The 21805-nt window shown below is 42.7% G+C and overlaps 1 protein-coding gene across 11 annotated transcripts in view; it reads left to right on the forward strand.

Moving 5' to 3' along the window:
* FBRSL1 (fibrosin like 1) overlaps positions 1–21805 on the forward strand; it is a 792844-nt gene that overhangs the window by 491999 nt on the left and 279040 nt on the right. For all 11 annotated transcript variants that reach the window (XM_081174684.1, XM_081174690.1, XM_081174687.1 and 8 more), the window contains exon 5: positions 16858–16887. In XM_081174684.1, coding sequence (XP_081030810.1) covers positions 16858–16887 — 30 coding nt within the window. The remainder of the gene's footprint in view (positions 1–16857; positions 16888–21805) is intronic.

Consider the following 21805-nt stretch of genomic DNA (forward strand, 5'->3'; position numbering starts at 1 on the left):
ATGTTATCAGCTTCTTGCAGGATGCTACTTTTCACTGCCCAGAGAGAGTCATTTTAAAATTATTGGTTTCCCATCTCATCTTCTTTAACCACATTAATTTCTTTTATCTCCATCTGACACATAGAAGGGCTATATAATTTCAATGTTCTCTATCACACCAGGAGTACTAAATAACAACACATCTCAGTAATCCTTACAATCTACTGTATATTTTGGAAAGTTGTTTGTTTGTCTGTTGGTTCCCTATAACAGCTGCTAGTTCCCTTTAATAGCAGGTTGTGCTGATTGCAAGCACACCAGCAGGGGAAGCAAGGCTCTGTTGAGCCCTACAGGAATGCATGTGCGGTCACTGTCACTGTGGGTGGGACCAGATTGTGCCACATTTATACAAATGTCAGCATGAACAAATACTTCCAACAAACTCAAACAAATCCTATTACTGTATGTGCCTGATATGTTGCATTCCAGAAGTACATAAAACAACCTTCCCCAGCCTGGTGCCCTCCATATGTATTGGATTACTGCTCTCATCATCTCTGACTATTGGCAATGGTTGCTGGGGCTGCAGGACACCAAGCTGGGGAAGATTAATATAAAAGCTGTATATCATAAAATATTTTTTGCTTTGCCTATCCTGCACTAACTGCACTCCTTCATTTTGACACTGGTGCACATTCTCACGTTGTGACAAACCATTCAGTTGGGACTGTTTTTAGTATTTTGCAGATAAGATTCTGTCTGATTTGACTGTAGCCTATGCTAATCTTTGGTGCTTCACTTCCTCAGAACATTTTAGTAACTAAAGAAAAAGAGTTGAATTTATGAAGCTATAGTACAGGGGAAGGTAGCATGGTGCCCTCTAGATTTTGTTGGACTCCTATCAGCCCCAGCCAGCATGACCAATGAGTCTAGGATGATGGAAGTTGTCCAACAACCTCTGAGCAGCACCATGTTGGCTATATCTAAATAGTTTACTCCATTAGTTTTGCTAAAACAAATTTATGAATGGGTAAGCATTCATGAACTACAGTCCATGTCATCAGATGTATGAAGTGTTATTTATGCTTGGCAGATATGGAACCTGTGGCACTCCAGATGGTGTTGGTCTGTAACCCCCATAATCCCAGGTCATTGGCCATGTTGGCTAGAGCCGCTGAGAGTCCAGCAGCACCTGGAGGCCCAAATTCCCTGTCCCTGATGTAGAGGGAGAAGATATAATAGAGTGTAGAGAGAAAATTATATTGTAAACTGCCCTATGATCCTTGGATGAAGGGCAATATGAAAATTTAATAATAATAACAAACATTTTTAACAGTGGGATCAGACAATAAAATACAAAATGTGCAGTTTATGACAATTCAACTAAAGTCAAAATCTGTGCAAAATAAACATGTTGACAATACTATCCATAATAGCATCAGCTGCTGATAACGCAATTACCCAAATATCCTAGCTAAATATTGTTTTTGCTTGTAGGGGTGGGGAGGTGTATAGATGAGGGCAGGACTTGTCCAAATGGTGCAGCAAGAACTTTTAAAATGTTGAGCCCTGTGATAAGATACCATTGGGACTTTGGTTCAGACCAGGGAAAGCATTTCATCTCCGCTTCAGGCAGCAAAATGTATTGGGCCTGCACTGTTGTCTAATCATTTTATCTCGGGTTAATATTTAATGAGTGAGACTATCCAGTTTCCCATCAATCTTTCCGACCGCACATTAGAATTTTTTCTACAATCTCTTAAACCCATTTAATCTTGCTACACTTCTGTTGTTCAAATTGACACATAATTCTCCCATCCTCTTTTTTGTGGCCAGATCAGAATCCCTATCCTTAGTCTCAGAGTGTAGCTTGGAAAACGGAAACGGGGGTGGGGGGTGTAGGGAGGAAGGCTTAGGTTTTCATTGTGCCTCAAGTGTACACTAAGGATTGCTTCGTTTCATCCTGCTTTTTATTCATTTCCCTAAATTTCCCAGGAGCCCAGTATGGCTCATGAACCACAGTTTGGCCACCTCTACCATATCTCTATTTCTCTATCTATATATCTCTGTTCATCCATCCATTTATTATCAAATCTGCAGACTTCCTAGCATTTTTTAAAGGACTGGCAAAACCGCCTGTCTTTAGTGTGGTTTATGCCATTGATTTTCAGTTGCTTCAGAACCTGATTCCTTATACCCTCTAAAATAATGCTAGCAATATTATTTTATTACAGCTTCCGCAGGTACAAGAGCATCCACCAACATTGCCCTATAGTAAATTAGAAGCTGCCACTCATTGTCAGGGCTGGCATTGGACTTCAGAGGGCCCTTAGTACAGGGCCACAAATGGGCCCCCAACACAAACAGACCCCACACAATGCAGCTGCTGCAGATGGCTCCCATCCAGAAATGGCGCTCCTACCCACCCAATGCCAAAACAGCCACCTGGTGAAGGGTCCTTCTGAGCTGCTGTAGCCCTTTGCCAGTGGCACCAGTACCCAACCTGGCCTACCACTGGCACCAGGGGCACGCGCGGGCACACACACACACGCGTAATAGAATCCCCATATTATATATATATTTTTAAGTATAAACGATCTGCTTGTTAAATCCCAACAATTACTTTCCAGTTCATTTTCTCGTCTTTTCTTTTCTTTTCTTTTTTGTTCAGCCTCCTAATATTTCTGCCTGAATTCTTTCACGACAGAAGCAAATGAAAATTACACCGTGGTTTTTAGGTCTCTGTTTCCTGATTTTTGCTTGTCATGTCATGAACTTCCTCAGAACAGTGAAATGGCAGCCCATCTCCCAGAGAGCTCCAGACTAGAATTTCGAAAGTTGTCTTGTTAACAGCTTGTCAGGAACCTACATTTCAGTCTCGCTGAGTTTATATCATGCATGCAAACAGACACACATTTGTGGGGGGGGGGGAGTTGCTGGAAATTATGATTTTTACAGGTTCTGACATTTTTCTAAAGAACTGGAATGCTCAAGGCTGCTCCCCCCACCCCTGTCTGCCTCCCTTAACAGGCTATGCTGTTTGGGGTAATATTCTGCGTTTGCAGCAACTGAACATCAGAGCAACATTCAGTTTCTTCCCTTTAAACATGTTCTTTGAATTATTTAAGGTGTTTTGATGTAGGCTAGAATTTGTAACAAAGTCCTCCAGCTTTTATCCTAACAAAAAATCAAAAAGGTTGAAGGGTTTTTCCCCCCCTCCTTCCCCTCCTCCCTCCACTGCTTTTCTCCCCCCTCCGCTTTTCCTCCCTCCTCTCTCTGCTTTTAATAGATCCTAGGTTGGAGCATCAGGGGACTTCCTTTTATGTTGTACAGCATGAAATGACTTAGTCAGGGCCTTCCTGATTAATTTATGAAGACTAAGGAAAAGAGAAGAGAAAAGGGGGCTTGGAGGGGGGGTAGGGGAATACGGAGGCCCGTTGGGAATCAACCCCTCGCTGTAGCAGATCAACTCACTTTTGTGGAATGAAAAGAGACTTTTAAATAGTGTTTTTTAAACCGTTGGCTCCTTGACCCATGGAAGTAACACAAGGAGGCAGCTTTGGGGGTGCAGAGACAATAATAGAGTCCAAGGAACTGCTTCCTGTGCAAACACTGGGCCTTTCCTTTCCTTTTAATTTTTTTATTGTTTTGTGGATTGGAAGATTAACGTGCTCTGTGGTAAAAGGGGAACGGTAGAAAATCCACCCTAATTTCCCTCATGTAAGACACACGGGGGGGCGGAGAGAGAGAGATTTCCCTTCTCTCAGCTTGCAGGTGACAGCTGTTGGTCACTTAACAAAATGGCCTCCACAACAACACCCCCACACCCATTCCCACACCTTTGGCTCAGCCTGCACCAGCCATGTTGATGCATCACTGCCTCTCAAAATTAGTTATAGCGCTCAGGGCTATCCTCAGTTGCCAAATTGCCACCACTAAGATTGAAAGAGAGAGGGGGGGTGAAAGAGAGCTCAGTTTATACATGTATAGTGCTTATGACCTCCCTCTCCCAGCCAAATGCTGAGAAAAGAAAGGGGGGTAGTGGTGAAGGAAGGAAATTGCTGCCCTGAGGCTCAGTCTGTTTCTTACAGCTCTACCCCTACCCCCCACCTCCGCCCTGCTCCCCCTCAGCATTCGGAAGCCAGAGCTGGTCTAGCCATGGGGAGGCCCTGGACTCATTTCATCAAGCTGTCAAAGAGCTAGTGGAGCTAAGAGGACTCTCTCCTGCCTGGGGCAAGTTCAAGTCAACATTCAATTTCCTCCCCCTTCCTTTCTTCCTTTCTATCTTCTCTCTCCCTCCCCGAGCCCCCCACCCCGCAAAAGCTCTTGGCTAGCTTCTACGCTTCTCCCTGAGCCGCAACAGCTCACAGTTTCTTGCCAGTGGGGAAAGACTCGGGGGACCTTATAAAGGACACAGTGGCAAAATTGCTGCAATAAATCAGTAGCCCTTCGACACTTGGCGGAAGCTTAATGTTTTGGCAGTTTCTTCCTTCTTTTTTTGTTTTTTTGTTTCTGTGCGTAAAGCCTCAAGTCCCATTAGTGGGCTTTTCTGTCAGCTTGGCTCATGATAAAGCTCCTTCTTCCCATCTTCTTAAGCAACACCCTGCAGACTTTAATATGGTGCCAAACCTGAGTATGTGGCAGAGGGACCCAACACCCCCTCCCATCCCTTATACACACAGAAACACACACACACCATGCCACCATTGCTACCACTAAATCATTGTGAGGTACAGAGAGCAGGGGGCTCCATCAGCTAGGCCTCAAAACCATATGAACCCCAGGACCTGTTCAGCTTTAGAAGATGCGAAATAGCAGCAGACTTTTATGAGGAAGTGCAGAATGCCTTTTCCATGCTGTTTTGTAAATGCAACCAGTGCTCACATACTTCTAGAGTTCCAAAAGGAACGGTCTGCAGCTCAAGCCTGCTTGAATGTTAGGGGGAAGACCCATAGCTCAGTGGTTGGAGAATGTGTTTTGCATGTTAAATCACCAACTCAATCCCCTTCATCCCCAGTTAAAAGGTTCAGGTTGCTAGGGATGGGGTAAAACTCTGCCCGAGACTCTGAAGAGTAGTAGCCATAGTTGCTCTGAATGGGCAGATAGGGCAGATAGTTTGAAATGATATAAGGCGGCTTCCTAGTGTCTTGCCACTAAAGGCTCATCACATAATCCCAGGTTTGGGGTAGCTGGGAGGGAGGAACTGCACTCCACACATGTTCAGAGACACTTGTGTTCATTTAATGGCTGCATTTTGGTACAAATCAAGGCCTATGCACTCACCTCTGGAAATAGCTTCATTGTAAGTTTGAGTCTGATGTTTCTTTTTTCGAAAATTAAGCACTGTGAAATGTTACAAGGGTAGACTGAGGCATGACTCATGAGTCACTTGTGTCCTCTGGGCAGTCCAACTGTCGGTCTTGAATAAAAGGATGTCTAGGTTTTTATTTCTTTTCTTTCTTTTTTATGTCTCTTTAGGGGGACGGTAACTATGTAGGACAGCACATGCTTTGTGTTCAAAATCCTGACATTTCCAGTAAAAAGGAGCAGGTAACAGGGCCTGTAAAAGGCCATCTTCATGAACCCTGGAAAGCAGCTTCCAGTCAGAGCAGACAGTATTGGTCTAGAATGATGAATATATAGCCTATCTAATGTAAGGCAGCTTCCTAGAACTTTCCAGTTTGCACATGCAGTGATTGGGCAGAAGCGGGAGCTATATGTAAACAGATATTGTGTCAGGGAAAGTTGGAGAGTGTTTATGAAACTACGTAACACACTTGAACCTTGGATTCCACAGACTGAAACCTCAATTTAAACCTTGCCCAATGGCAATGCACATTTTGTCCTCTTCTGTCACTGCCATTGAAAAGGGTGGTGTCAAGCCTCAGCTCTCAAACACCTTAAGTACTGGTGCAAAGGTAGAGGAGTTTGGCCCCATGTTCCCCAAATCAACCTAAGGGATGTCCTTGCTCTCTGAATTTGCTTCTAAGACTGATCAAACAAAGTGACTTTAACCTTCTTCCACACCAACCACCTAAGGATGCTTAGCCCTCACGCAACTGCTGCTTCTGACTAGAGCATTGGCCTTCCACAGTTAGGCTACATGACACCTCAGGTGGATTGCGACAATGCCTCCATCACTGCTTCCTTCCGCCCTTATTACTTGAAAACTGAGCCTGCATTTTGCTTCCTCTTATTGGCCTAGGCCGTAGGGAGTGCAATTGCACCACACACACACCCGGGACATGCACTCAAGGGTTCCAGGTGCGTCCACAGATTAAGAGTCTCATGCTCTACTGACAGAGCTATCCTGGCTAGTTGAAAAACACTTCTCTGGAGGACATTAAGAGACATTGGGCTACAAGGATCCATGCCAAATCTGTCTGTCTGTCTGTCTGTCTGTCTGTCTGTCTATCTATCTATCTATATCTATCTACCTACCTATATCTCCAGTTTGCATATAATCATTGGGCTGTCCTCGGGCTAGTCCAATACTCAAGGGTTTGTTTAATCTCTGATTTGGTGAAGCAGTGTCTGTGCTTTTTTAGGAACAATGCAAAGCCCTGTAGTCGTTTCCGCTGGCTCCTTAATGCCTGTTAGCTACTGCTTGCTGCTGCAGGCAATGCTCCTGGTATATTTGCCCCAAACCTTGCTCAGTGCCCCCATGGGCCTCAAGCACTGCAGCTGTAGCCACCTTTGCCTCCCCCCTCCAGCTGAGAATCCGTGGCACAGTTTGAATGTATCTGCATTAAGTGGCTGTGCAAGTACCTGCCTTCCAGGCAGCCCCAAACCATTTCTGGTTTTAAATATTTAACACTGATTCTAGTAATATATGCATAAGTGAAGTATATGTCTGCTGTATATTTAAAGCAGCAAACTATATTGTTGTTTTTTACACAGTGATTCTTCCTACATTACTTTTACAATGCTTTTATTTTCTCTCTTGTACCATCTGAGAATCCTCTGTAATCTCAGACCCTGCTATATAAACGGTTTACTTTCACTGTGATATTATAGGACTGAGGACTAAGGGAATAGATCTGGACCATGAAAGAAGATGAAAAAGAGGAAATGTGTCTTTTAACAAACAAGTCTTGTCCAGTCAACTGTAGGATCAATAGCTATGCAAACTGACACCAATCCCTCTGTGTAGCTAACTGAAATACTGTAAAACCCTGATACTGTTCCCCACTACCTGAGATACATAAGTGGCAGAAGAGGAAATATGTAATCCATTTAGTTTAGATTCCATTCGAATATAGTATTGGAAAATGCCAAGGTCACTTAAATAATGCAAATGGAGTCCAGAAAACAAGGCCTGATAACACTTCAGTAATGAAAGTGAATGAAAACTATGTAATTTGAGAAGAAAGGAAGAGAGAGGTTTTGTTTTGTTTTCTGGTTCAGGCCTTGTACGTAGCAGGGTGCTATTCAGCTAAACATACAAAGGAAAAACTCCCTCAGAACTACACCGCCAATCCAGGCGCTTGCTACCTTTTGTGAATATCATACCACTCTGCTTGGTTGCTAAGCACCACCTCAACCCATTCCCCTTCTTGGTTAGTTGACTTTAAGATTAACAGAATAAACACCTACAAACTGTTTGATCCCTGCTGTTGCACTTCCATGATCCGTGTGGAGAGAGAAGATAGTATGGCTATTAATCTGAGCAGTACAGAAATGCACCCACTCAGCATTAACCATGATTAAACAAAAAAGGCTGTTTAAAATAAGCACAGGAATGTGTTCATTTCAGTTTATTTGACCATTGACCATAACAGAACATAAAACAGAATACTAAATCATAATGCCACCAGAAATCAGGCTGTAAGCAAAGAATTTGTAACCTACCTTAGATTAACAAGGTTATTTAATGAACATGAAAATGTATTTAAGAATCATGGTAAAATATGCAAACTTCTGCAAAAGTTGCATATACTGCGTGTAATACAATATTGCTATATGTGTGCAAATATATCTGTATAGGGTTGTAGCCAATGTTAGTTCTACTCAGAATGCACCCATTGAAAATATTAAGCATGACTAAAGTAGAACCATTGATTTTAGTGGGTCATCTTTGAGTATAACTGTAGTTGGATGCAACCAATAGAGCCTCTTTCACAGTAGCGGATGACATGGCGTAGCAGGAGGGCTCACCTGACCACCTAACACTAAGTCATCTACTCCTTACTCTGATGGTGGGTGGAGTGAAGCAGCAGGGATTTTGGCATGGTCCAAATGCACCCAACAGGTGTGGCAGATTGGCTCAAGTGGTGTGCTTGCATTGTGGCGACCTTTTTTGCCACATCATCCCTCTCCTTCCCAATAAGAAGCCGCGTCACAGCTGTCCAGAGGTCAGGTGAGTGCTTGCCATGCCTTCAGAGGCCTGCCCTTATGATTATCCATTGATCTCCCAGTATGCCCTATATTATAGCCCCCAACAAGAGACCAGTCTAAGAGACTGTTTTGGATTACTACCATCTCCAGCTTTCTAAACATTTGCTACTAATTCTTGCATTGTTGTAGAACGTTGTTTGCTCCGCACAACTTTGGAAGATGTTTCAGCTATCATGTTTATTGCTCTCTACAGTAAGGAAAAGCTTTTGAGGTCATCTAGATTCAGGCAAAGTTACATTTTTGTCACTTGATAACTGAGTATTCATATGGCTGCTGAGTATATTATTTTATAATTTCTATTTTTAAAACTGCTGGTTTTCTTTATATTGGGGGGGATTATGACAGTTCAAGCAGCTTGAAATTGGTTTACTTTTTCCTCTTAGGGAAACAGTACCTTCAGACAGTGTTTTTTTCTGGGGGTATGCAGGGGTACGCATACCCCTAAACATTTTGTGAATCTTAAGTTTGGCCTCATTGAGGGGCAATATTTCAATATGTGTAGGAAAATGAGAGTACCCCTAAACATTATTTTTTAGAAAAAAGCAATGCCTTTAGACATTGTTGCTTATAAATCAAGAAGGTCAGTGAAACTTCTTGAAAATCAGAAACATTTAATAATTAAGGTTTAAATGAGGTCCAAATCAAGGCCTTTCTTGATTTTCAAGGATACTTGGGAACTCTAATACGGGAGTCTCTCTTTCTCTGTGTCTCGCCCCTAGAAAGATCAGCCTTGCCTTCACTTCCAGTACACATTTGGCAACAACCAGCTCGTTGATAGCAGATCAAGCAAACTCCAGAAAGTATTGTTTGTTTGGGATTTCATTTTTTAAAAGCTTACTTGCCACTAGCAAGATTCAGGCTTAAACCTGCCTCTGTCCCCAAACTGTTTTTACAAAAAAAGAAGAAGAAGAAAAGTGGGGCAATTAGGATCTCCTTTGCAAACATTCTTGGTGGAATTAAGAGGCAATTGGCACAACTCTGCCAGTAATCCCTTTACAAGCCTTTATGAACACAACACAATAGGCTGTTTACAGATTTACTTATAGACCTGGCGTGTTAACAGGCCTGTAGGAAAATTCAGGTAATTGAGGCTTTTGTCTTTAAATGAGCCCCCATAGCTGTCAGCAGTTGCCATTCCTCACATTTCTTTAACTGTGTATTTTGACAAGGGCTTTTGTCCCATTGACAACAGCTGCGTGGGAGGTGAAGATGTGGAGAGCTTTCTCTTCTCCCTCCACCCTTTAAATTCCTTCATGGCTCACATTCTGTAAGAAAAGCTTGTTGCATGGCTTAAACCAGCAAACTTTCACCTTGGTTTTTGTTTCCCCACTCTTCTGAATGTGCTGCTTCTCTGGTTTCCCAGATAATAGTTGCACAGCAGGATGACTCAGAACCAATTTATTTCTGGGGCTTGGGTTCTCATGAATTACACACACTCAGGAGGTATTGGGCACCAGCAATATACTCCAGTATATTAATATAGTTTATTATTATTATTTCTTAAATTTGTATACTGCCCTGTAGCCGCAGGTCTCACCTAGTTTACCCCTTTAATGTGTGTGTGTCTTCAAATATTCTCTCCTATTCCACGTTCAAAAATTCTTACCATTACTTCAAGGGTTTTTGATGATACAGTGGCAACTTCAGTAGACCCAGCAGATCTACCTGTAAGATACTTGTTTGCACACGTCACAACATAGGCGCCGACTCCATGGGGCTTGAGGGGGCCCGAGCCCCCTCAAAAATTCGTTTGGGGGGGCTCCGCCCCCCAATAATCTCCGGCGCCCCTCCAGCAGAGCGCCATCGCCGCCCCTCCCCCAGCCCAAAATGCACAGGATCGGGCTGCATGCCTCCTGCCCTCCCTCCCGAGCAAAAGCTCCACCCAATTTCCGCTCCGGAGCTGATTAATAGGCGCAGCACGCTCTCCCCTATTTGCTCACGAGGAGGCGGCGCCACTTTATTTGCATATTCATGAGCTTATTTATTATTCATGAGCTTTCCCGCCCCCCCCCCCAATATTTTTTATAAGTCCGCGTCCCTGCGTCACAATAAGCTAAACTTTAGTTTATTAAAACCATGTGGATGTGCTGGTTCTTGGGGAGTAGTTTGTGCACACTTTGCTCTTCCCAGTTTCTTTTAGCACAGTGTGGCCTGGCAGCTAAGCAAACACAGTATATATGTATGTATATTCCATTCCCTTTCCCCCAGCTGCAAGATGTCTATGACAAAAGTGTCTCTCACCAAATGGAAACAAACTGTGGGAAAGACTATGAATTGAAAGGTGAAAAAATAGATGTACCTTTCCCTATTTATCTGTTTGCTTTGTAACACAAAAACCTTAATAAAAACTAATTGTGTGTGTGTGTGTGTGTGTGTGTGTGTAGGGAGAGAGAGATAAAAAAAGATTAAAAGTTGTGTGTGTGTGTAAATTGAAAGTGCACAGGGTAAAATAAGACATGAAAAGGGGGGAGAAAAATAAAAATACATAATACCCATATGCAGTACAAAAGAACCTTATAAATATTGCAAGATTGTTATTGTAATTATCCTACAGTTAATGTAATACAGTGTTTATAAAAATGAATTCCAAATATTTCTTAAAAATTTCCATGGCAAGTCTATGTTTACATGTGATTTGTTCCTGTGTTGCAAATTCGTACGTATCTTCTATCGATTCCAGGGGTTGACAACCTGCAGGCCATGGGCCACAAATGGCGCACGGGGTCATTTAAACGGCCCACGAGCCACCCCCAGACTGAGCCGTCTGCTTGACAAGTCCCTGTGTGCCGGCACAGTGCAAAGCGGGGACTCACTTCTGCGGCGCCAGAAATCGCGTCTGCACAGACGTGATCTGGCCCACGGGGCAATCTCTGCGGGAGTGAACCGGCCCAGGCATGGTAAACCTTGCTGACCCCTGATCTATTCATTAAAGGGAGCTGCATTTTAATTTTTTCCAGTTCATCAATACCTGTCCGTTTGCCATAGTAGAGGCATGGAGAGTCCACTCATATTGTCCCTTTCTTAGGTTCCAAGTATTGGGTATATACGGTAATTCAGAAGGATATTTTCCTCAGCAAATTTAAGATTATTCCATACAGTCGCATTGATTGTCTCTATTACCCTCTGCCAAAAATTTACCAATGTAGGACATTGTAAGAACATGTGTTTTAAAGAACTGTTGTCCCTGTTACGTCTTCAGCAGCTAGATGTCTTAGATAGCCCTTCCATAAATAAGCGTAATGTAGTCCAGTAAGTTCTAAATAATATTTTTTGCTGTATAAGTCTTAGTTTTGCCCACAGGGCAAAACTTGGGTACAGATTGTAATTAAGTAGGAGAACTAGGGAGAAGCGGCTGATTTGCATGGTTCCAATAAGCGATAGTACAGTGGTACCTCAGGGACGCGGGTAGCACTGTGGTCCAAAGGCCTAGGGCTTGCCAATCGGAAGGTCGGCAGTTCGAATCCCCACGACGGGGTGAGCTGCCATTGTTTGGTCCCAGCTCCTGCCCACCTAGCACTTCGAAAGCACGTCAAGTGCAAGTAGATAGATAGGTACTGCTCCGGTGGGAAGGTAAATGGCGTTTCCATGCGCTGCTCTGGTTTGCCAGAAGCGGCTAAGTCATGCTGGCCACATGACCCGGAAGCTGTCTGCGGACAAACGCCAGCTCCCTCGGCCTATAAAGCAAGATGAGAGTGCAACCCCAGAGTCGTCCGCGACTGGGACTAAAGGGTCAAGGGTACCTTTACCTTTACTGCAAAGCAGGCCCAAAGCAACAGTGTGTTGTGGCGTCTTAAAGACTCATGGATTTGCTATGGTATAAAACTTTCATGGATTCCAGCCCACTTCATCACTTCGAGTTCACCATGTGTCCACAGAAACTCATGGCGTAACAAATGTGTTCGCCTTTAAGGTGCTACAAAAACCCTCATTGCCTTTGGTGCAAGAGACTAAGACAGCTACTCCTGGAGAATTTTACAGTAAAAGATGTCTCTTATTAATTATATGTGCTGGTGGAATATACATTTCAATACTAATACTAATAATATACACATAAATAATTCCTGGGTATCAATAGTTTAGATACATCTTGTTTTAAATGTGTGTCAGAAGTTAAATGGTACATCTGTTGTTGTCCCCAGAATGCATCTAAACTGACACATCCATTTAGAGGGGACTGTTCAAGAAGAAGGAAGAAAAAGGTTCTATTTCCTTGGCAAGCAATGTATGTCCTTAAAAAAAACAACGCAAAAAACCCACCTCTTCAAAGGATTATGGGATAGCTTCCCATAGTTCAGTGAGGCGGGAAAACAAATCAAAGGAAATCCAGGACTAATCACTCGTGCCCAGAAAATTTAGTCTGCAAACAACACAGAAATTATCTGCTTAATCCAGAAGCAGATCAAATCCCTGTTAGTCTTGCATTAAAAACTGTACATGAATGTACTTAGACAGTACCACATGTGTGAACCAGACCACAAATTTCCCTTTTACTCCTGCTGAGGAATGCTCTAGATCTTTTTTCATTCTTTTTTTAAGGAATATCAATCATAAGAATGGTTAACAAAGAACATGTTAAAGTACTATAACATGTACATTGTTAACCATTCTTCTGATTTGTGTCAATTAAAAAAAGATCTGTAAGGTGAACCTACTTATGCTATTGTAAATATTGCTATTATTAATGTGTGTTCTGTGTTTGTTTGTTCTTCGTTGCATTAAAGAGTTGCAGCCATACGGTATTTTCTGATTATTATTTTTTTTCCTTAATATTTTTAGTCTTCTAAATGTCTTACATCAGGTATGGGGAAACCTTTTCATTCCAGGGGTCACATTTTCTTCTGGGCAACCTTTTGGGAGCCACCTGCAGGTCAATGTGAGGCAAATATGAGCAGAACAATTAATGTCCATCTTACCTTTGTTTCTACACACACTCATGCATCCTTCTCTGTCCTCAATCGAGGGAAGCAAGTATTATAGAATCATAGAATTGTAGAGTTGGAAGTGTCATCTAGTCCAATGTCCTACAAGACAAAGCAAGACCCGTGAGGGGTGTGGCCTGGGGAAAGAGGATGTAGCCTAGAGAGGAAATGTGACCTGGAGAGACTTGAAAATTCACTTATCCAAATGAGAGGAATTAGTACCCAAACCTTGCTATACACATTGCAGATTCAGATATTCGAACAACAAGCGTTTTTTACTTCATTGTTTACTTTTTGCTGGTTGGCTGAGGAATTGAGAGGGAACAATAGGACCAGGGCTGTCTTAAGCATATGCGGCACTGGGGTGCAAAGATCTGCCCGGCAGCCCACCCCCAGGTTGCCCAGTCCCAGGTGTGCAGGAGGGTGGAGGCAGCTGGCCCCCTCAGCATCTTGCTGGCTCAGTCGCCCCCAAACTCACGGCACAGAGCCGCCCACAGCAGAAGAGCCCACTGTGGCGCTCCAGTCAACGTGCGGGCTCTTCCTCGGACTCAACTCTCAGGCCCCGGACTCTCGGCCTGGCACCCCTGAGAGCCTGGCATCTGGGTGCCCCGCACCCCTAGCACCTATGGGTAAGATGGCACTGAATAGGACAAATCAAATAGCAGTTTTCCTGGGTTTTCTGGGGGGCGTGATAAGCTGGGGGGGTTCCAACATTTTGTGGTCAGGAATGCATTAGAAAATTCCCCATAGGAATCAGTAGAAATCGTTGACTTGTTATGCAAACGCTCACCTAACAAACTCTTTCCATAGAACTCATTGTGTTTGGATAAGAACAACAGTAATGAACATTTGATGTCCTTTCTGGATACTCAGAATTAGCTGCCTGAGGCAGCTGCCTCACATGCCTTCAGACAAACCGGGAAGTGGAAATGGCATACAAATAACTGCTCCTAGGTTTTAGAGGTCTTTCTGTCCATTTTGATAGAAGCAGACGTCTAGTATCCCTCAGAGGGAGAACCAGTGTAAGATGCCAAAGATCAAATCTCTTTCCCACTGGTTGCTAGTGCTTTGACCGCAAAATCCAAAGTCAACTAATTCATATCCTCTGTCTAAAATAATGTAACTTGAGAAGCAGCCCTTGGTGGGCAACTGACAAAATGTGCCATAATATATTTTCCGGGGAAGATGAGATTCCCTGTTTTAATGTAGAAACCACCCCCCTGCTGCTTTTGAGGTCATTTTCTGCCCATAGAGAAGGCTGCAATAGCTTCATTTGTACTTTGCAATGGTAATGTTTTCTCATCTCCAGCCAGTGAGATCTATGCATCCCTAAACATTCCAAGGTGTCATTATCCTGCCATATGTACAGCTGAAAATAGAACTATTCCATTTTCAAAGCCAGCAAGTGTGTCCAGTGTAAAACGACTGCCACCCCTTCTCCTTCTTGACTTTATGGGTTTTTTCCCATCTAGAAAATGTTTTAAGAATTTTAGTCTCCCGAGATTTTAAGCACAGGAGAGCAACTGTACTACAAATTGATAAACTTGGGACCAGGTTACTTAAGGAACTGCATTGCTCCATATATCCTTGCCCAGGGGTGGAGGAAGGGGAGTGCAGTGGGTGCGGTCCACCCCGGGTGTCACCACTGAGGGGGGTGACAAAATGCCGGGCGGCACTCACCGTGGGGCCTGTAGCGCACCTGAGCCACACTTCTCTCCTGGGAGTGACGCAGTGGCTTGGGCACTCACAGGCTCCACACTGCCCCAAATGGTCCACCCACTGCCTCCCCCCCAGCTGTAGGGTGGCTGAGTGGGAGGAGGCAGGCAGACTCTGGGGGCCCCCGCAGTGCACCCCGCTTTTGCCCTGCCCCTGGGCGTGCCAATTCCTCTGCTGCTGTCCTTGCCAGCAACTGTGCTCCTTAGCTCTAGGGGACTGCTGAGAGTATTGCATGCCCCACAGTCTTAAGTCTTTTGTATTTTATATCACTTCAACAACGGAATGAATAAAGATAGCTCTTTCCCAGTAGAATCACATTGAAGTGGGCAACGCTTTCTTTCTGTTGAGGGTTTCATTCCCTCAAAGGCATTTGAGGGTCACATCCTGGCAATGGATAGAAATCATACAGCCAGCATTTTTAGTAAGCTTTCTACTATGATCCCAACAGAGGCGGATTTATGGAAGTGTGACCAGTTCGGTCACACGGGGGGGGGGGGGAGCCTTGGGTGCGCTGCAGGGGGCGCGACAACCACAGTATGTTATAGAATGGAAGGCAAGAGATGAGGGCGCCAAATTTTAGCATCACACATGGAATCATTGAACTTTGAGACCCCAAGGTCGTCCACTGATCCCAAACCTGAACAGTAACAGCCAAATTAGGTTCCACATGTCCCCAAGTCAATAGATATGTATTTTGGATTCTGTGTCCCAATGTACCCGTCTAGACATTGAATCAATATAGTAAAGTCCCAAATGGACTGTGAGGAGGATCTGTAGAAGAATCTCTCCAAATTGGCTAACTAGTCAACAGAACAGCAGATAAGAGTCAATGTTTATGTCCCAATTTGCCTTTACAGACATTGAGACGCTTCTGCCATTCTGTTGCCCAGGCAGCCAGTTTGGAAAAATCCTTTTTTTGATCCTCACAGTCCACTCAGGACTTCACTGTCCTTAATAAATTGGGTCATCTTCACAGTTTGCTACTGCAATCTATGGTATTCATCTCTAAATCCAAATAATTTATGAACAAATTAAATTGTCCTGATCTCAATACAGATTCTTGGGGATGAATGAATGAATTTATTAATACGGTCACAGACCAGCCGCAACACACACAATATCGCAGATCATAAAAAATATCAGAAATACAAAGGACAGTATGAATATAACAAGGATTTAAATATTAGGGATGAACCTCACTGGGTGTTAAAGCCCTCTCTCAGAACAGTTTCCAATACATAGGAGGAACATTTGCCTTCATATGCCATGACTGATATGCTAGGAACTTTTAGTGAAGGACTTCATCAAATGGCCTTTTACCCAGCCCAAAATATCTCACTTTTCCAAATGCTCAGGGCAGCTAATGCCTATCTACTGGGATGTTTGTGTATTTATCCAATTTTAAATAGCATTATTTGGGTATGTTATTTAGTTCATGGTAACATGCTGAGATTATTTATTTCAGTGTTAAAATAGGGAATACGTTTTCAAAGGGAAATGATGTGATTTGTCAGGGAAATTCAAAATTCTGGTTGTATTGTAAAAATAAAAATGGAGGGAGTCTGTGACATTTTTTTATTGGTATTACCTTGTGTTTCTTTCATATAGATAAGTTTATTATTATTAATTTCATAAAATTTACACACCTCATTATCTACATGCTTACCAATACTCTCAAAGAATTCTAAAATTCAAATAAATGTGGTTATTGGAGTCCCTTCTAATTGTGCTACTTATCTTATGAGGCCCTTAGTGCTAAGAAGGCTTTGAGTTGTATACGTTGATGTGAATAATTTCTGCATCTTTTCATAACAGAGTCTTCTATTTCTTTCTTTTTAATCTACAGTGTGACAGTGAGAGTGACATTGACGATAAGGTAAGTCCAAATATCCTTTCCTTTCTGTTTTGACTCTACTGCCTTCCTGAAGCTTGGAAACGCTTTTTCCAGGAAAGTAAGAGGAAACTAAAAAAAAAAAAAAATCCTATCTGCTTTTATGCCAGATTTTAGAAATAGTGATTGCTAAACCTCAAATGCCTTGGGTCACTATACAAGATGTCTTTTCCCTTGGGCTTTACTATGTACATAAAATAGGGTTTGTTGTTGCTAACATGACAACCTTCTTTGATTAATGTACTTTGATTGGAAGAGCACTCAAGACTGCAATAGCATTCCTATCATGTTATTTTGGAGGAAGACTTCCCTCAGTAACTGCTTGAAAGGCAATATTTTATTTATAATGACTTTTGAATATGTCAGTTTTCGTAATGGGTTTCGAAGATGGACAACCAGTAACCCGTCTTTGCAGATGATGTTGTAACTGTCAAGGTATATTTTGGCGTCATGCATACATATTTATCATGCAGCAAAGATTTTTTTACCCCTGACCCTTTTGCTTGAGACTCGCATTAGTCATTTGGAGATTATAGTCAGATGTTTGGGATGGGGAGAGATGAATGTATGGGTTCTTGTTTAAACCCAGTGACCTCCACTGACCTAAAAATGTCCCACCTATAGAAGAGGCAAGTTTAATTAACATCACTAAACTCTGAAGCACTCCCACGGACTGCAGTGAGACCACTATGAGACTATGTTGAATTCCATTGTGAGCTTCAGACTGACATTGTGTTAAAAGAAAAAATTATTGCCTGTAAATAACCTTCAAGTTCATCAGAGATTAGTCTCAGGCCATGCTGACATTTACAGCTGCCTTGGTTCTGTCTTTGAGTGGGCTGAAGTTTTTACTGCAATTTTTGAAGAATACAATTAAAGTAACATTCAGACAAAAAGGGAGTGTTAAAATATGGAAATTGTTTTGGCCATATAAATTAGAAATACAAATATATTGAGTTGTCATAACTCTCAAGAAATGTTGATCAAATGTTTTCATATCTATCTTCTTTGCACTCACATCAATACATTTCCAGTTCAGATAAAGACAGGAACTACAAATTGTTTGTTAAATGCTTTTATTTAATTAAAACGTTTCTCTCCCACTCTTCACTGCAAAAATAATTCCAGGGTGGGTAACAATAACATATATACAAAACAGCATAAGTGACAGCATAATACAGGTTAAAACAAGGCAAATGAATTATAAATGAATCCAGGAAACACCAGATCAGACATAACGAAGTCTTTACCTCGCACCAGAAGTTGAATAGCAACGCCACCCTTTGTATCTTAGAAGGGAGTTCTAGAGCTGAGATGCTGCCACTAAGAAGGTGTTGCACGGAAGGTACCATATTCCCCCTCCAGTGCTGAAGCACTGTACATTTGGCTGGGTGTCATGCATGTATATTTGGTAGTAAATTCTCAAAAAGCAGGAAGATTAACCCCAAGAGGGGCTTGCAGTTGGGCAGCTCCACACCATTTGGCTAAGGTACCCAGTTTCTGCCATGCATCACTAATGTCTTGGGATGGAGATAATTTGCTATGGAACCTCTTTGGCATCCAAAAAAGTCCAGAACGATATAGTCGTTGAATGAGGCACAGTCTCAGGGTAGTGGAGGACGTTTTCATAAACAAGAGTGCTGTGAACCGCTGCTTGGGTAGAACGGGTCCTACCTTTTACAATAAAGTATCAGCCCCTCACTTGGTCATAGCACAGATACCAATATAATAGAGTGTCATTTGTCAAGTCCCTTCCATAGAAGCTTCAACATTCATCTCTCCAATAGACAAAAACAGAGAAGATTCTTGTAGAACAGGGGTCGGCAACCTAAGGCCCATGGGCCGGGAGAGGCCCATGGAGGCCATTTAACCAGCCCACAAGCTGCCCCCAAACCGAGCCGCCCATTCGTGCTGTGCTAAACTGGCGCGGCTTGGCGATTCTTTTCTGCGGCTCGGGAAATCGCTTCTGTGCATACCCAGATGCCAGAAATCGCGTCTGCGCATGTCCATGGTGCCAGAAATTGCTTCTGCACCTGCCCAGATGCCGAAAATTGCTTTTGAACAGGCGCAATTTTTGGCATCTGGGCATGCGCAGAAGCAATTTCCGGCGTTGCGCTGCATCGGTCCAGCCCACAGATGATCTCTGCAGGAGTGATCTGGCCCATGCCTGGTAAGCCTTGCCGACCCCTGTTGTTGAAGCTTAAATGCTAACAAATTTCATGATCTAGGGCCCACTTTATCAGAGGCAAGAAGTATTATTTGAAAGAGGAGGCTCGAGTCCTCCAAAGTTTATGCCACAATAAATATTTTGGTCTCTAATGCAATATTTAAAGTATTTAAAAGACAGTGGAACCTTGGTTCTTGAACGGCTTAGTTGACAAACAAATCGAAACCCAAACGCCGCAAACCCGGAAATGAATGCTTTGGTTTGCGAACTTTTTTCAGAAGCCGAACATCCAATGCGGCTGCCGGCTATTGTTTCCGGAGTGCCTGCACCAATCGGAAGCCATGCCTTGGTTTCTAAACATTTTGGAAATCTAACGGACTTCTGGAATGGATTAAGTTCAAGAACCAAGGTTCCATTGTAAATGAAAAATATTATTTGGAAAAACCCAGCTTTGGTGGTTGGTTTTCAGTTAAACTAGGAATGGGCAAACTGGGATCCATGATTGTGTAAATCTCAACATCCTTTAGAATTCCACTTTCTCATCTTACAAAGACTGGGTGAATTCCAGAAAAAGTTGGGCTGACTTAAGTCACAGAAAGGTTCTTAAACTCATAGTTAAACCCTTTTGATTTCAAATTTCCTTTGACATGTTCCCCATCTCACTAGCTATCAGTGTTGCAGATATCATTTTGAATGGTGGGCTAGTGGAAGCTTTGTGCAACCCTCACTGCTGAACAAGATATCCACCTCAAAATAATAATAATAATAATAATAATAATAATAATAATAATAATAATAATAATAATAATGTTTTATTTAAAAAATCAAATTATAAAACTAACAGAGAGATGCAGAAAATTTGCACATTTTCAAATTTAGAATTGGGTTGTCATTTGCCTTACAGAGTTATAAAGTGTTTCTGTTTGACCTCTGCTAAAACCACAGGAGGTAAAAAATACCACAAATGCAGGAAGATACCTGGGAAGCCTACACTAATAAAGCAGATTTCCCCCATCTGTTCAAAATCAGGAAAATGTATTTTGCCTTTCATCCTTTCACTGCCTTCTTTTAAAAGTCTTGCTGCATGTTTAAAGTTGCCCCAGATGAAATCACAGATGTGTTTTGACACATAAGCCATAAGAGAGAGGGCTGGATTAAGCAACAACAGCTTGTATTATGGTGTGTGTTGATATTTTTTCGGTTGCCACAGTCAAGTAGCTGAGGCCAAAAGGGGAAGAGGGACTGATGGGGCTGAGTCTACCTGGTGCAAGTGCAACCATTTCACGCCGCTGTGAAGAGCTGTAGTGGCCTGTGCTAGCATAAATCCATCACATTATTGGCACGTCCAGTGTCTGCAGTGGGCAGAAAACACTGCCACCCCCTATTTATCTCCCAGCAGTGGTGCCTGAACTCTCCCCTTATTTGGTTTGCATATATGGTATGTTAGCTTTTGTGTTAAAATTTCCTAATCTGTTGGCAGCTAAGCTCCACACAGCTTGGTGCCTGTTCTCACATCAACAGTAGCGGTCGGACGGTGGAATGATGGGTGCTTACCTGTAGTAGAAGTCGCTGCTGCTTACTGGGAAGGAGAGCAAGAGGGCAAGGTGGGGAGAGATCCACTCTGTGCAAATGCACCAGTAGAAGAAGCTGAGCATTGGTTGCCTCTACCATCTGAAGTGAAGTGGGTATTGGGCAGAGAAAGGGTCTCCACAGTGATGGCCCCTTGGGAGCAGAGCGCCTTCTTTCAAAGGGCTGCCCACTTTGTTATACTTAAGGTTTATTTTCCCAGGCTCTCAAATATTTGAGCTGTGGCCGCTTGATCTGCAGCTTTTTACCTGTTTGTTTTGGTGTTTGGATTGCTTGAGCGTTATTGCGTGGCTCTATGGAGTGAACTGACTCTGGGAGCCTGTGGCTGAAGGAGAGTATAGAAATGTCTAAAATAAATACACAGAAAGTTTCTCATAATTTAATTAAGAAGACATCGTGAAAGAACAAATGTACACAGCAGTATCAACAAGCGATGAAGTCTAAATAAACAGACGGATAAAAGCAGCAGCCAGCACCAATCACCCATTAAAAGCCTTGGAGAATGAAAGGATCTTAACCTGTCATCTAAATGATAAGTGTTGGTGCCTGCCAAAATTTGTAGCTGCTGCTTGGTAGAGATGGCCAGGAACTTGCTGTGCCACACAAGTAGCTGTTCTCTGCCAGAGCTAAGTTCTTCTGTGAAATGCATTCTTTTTCCCCCTTTTACGTCTCTCCATATAATTCTTTGCCGTGTATATTTTAGGTTTCTGTCTGCCCCGTCTAGATTCCTGATAACAGAGGGTAGTGTTACATGGCTGAACATGGTGAGACTCAATTCCCTCATATTATTTCCGACGCTGAATCACAGTATTTCTCGCATTTCCCCAATCAAAGAAGGCAAAAAAGCAATCATTTAGAAAAACTACTTGAAAGATCTGCCAGTCAATGCTCAGATGAAGTTGTAAGTGACATGTAGTTTTAGTATACAGCTATGCTATTAATGATTATCTAAATTACACTGGGTAGGCCTGGCTAGCAGCATTACATCTGAGACTGACGTTTGTTAGATTAGGTTTGACTTCACCTTGTAGTGAAGAAATTGAAATCTGAACAACATTGATTAGCTTTCAGAATGTGGGATCTGAGGTTACCTTCAGAGGAAGCTGCATTGCGTATGGCTTGTAACCTAACTGTCCTTCTCAGAAAAGG

This window comes from Podarcis bocagei (assembly GCF_964188305.1).
Source record: "Podarcis bocagei genome assembly, chromosome: 16".
Lineage (NCBI taxonomy): Eukaryota > Metazoa > Chordata > Lepidosauria > Squamata > Lacertidae > Podarcis > Podarcis bocagei.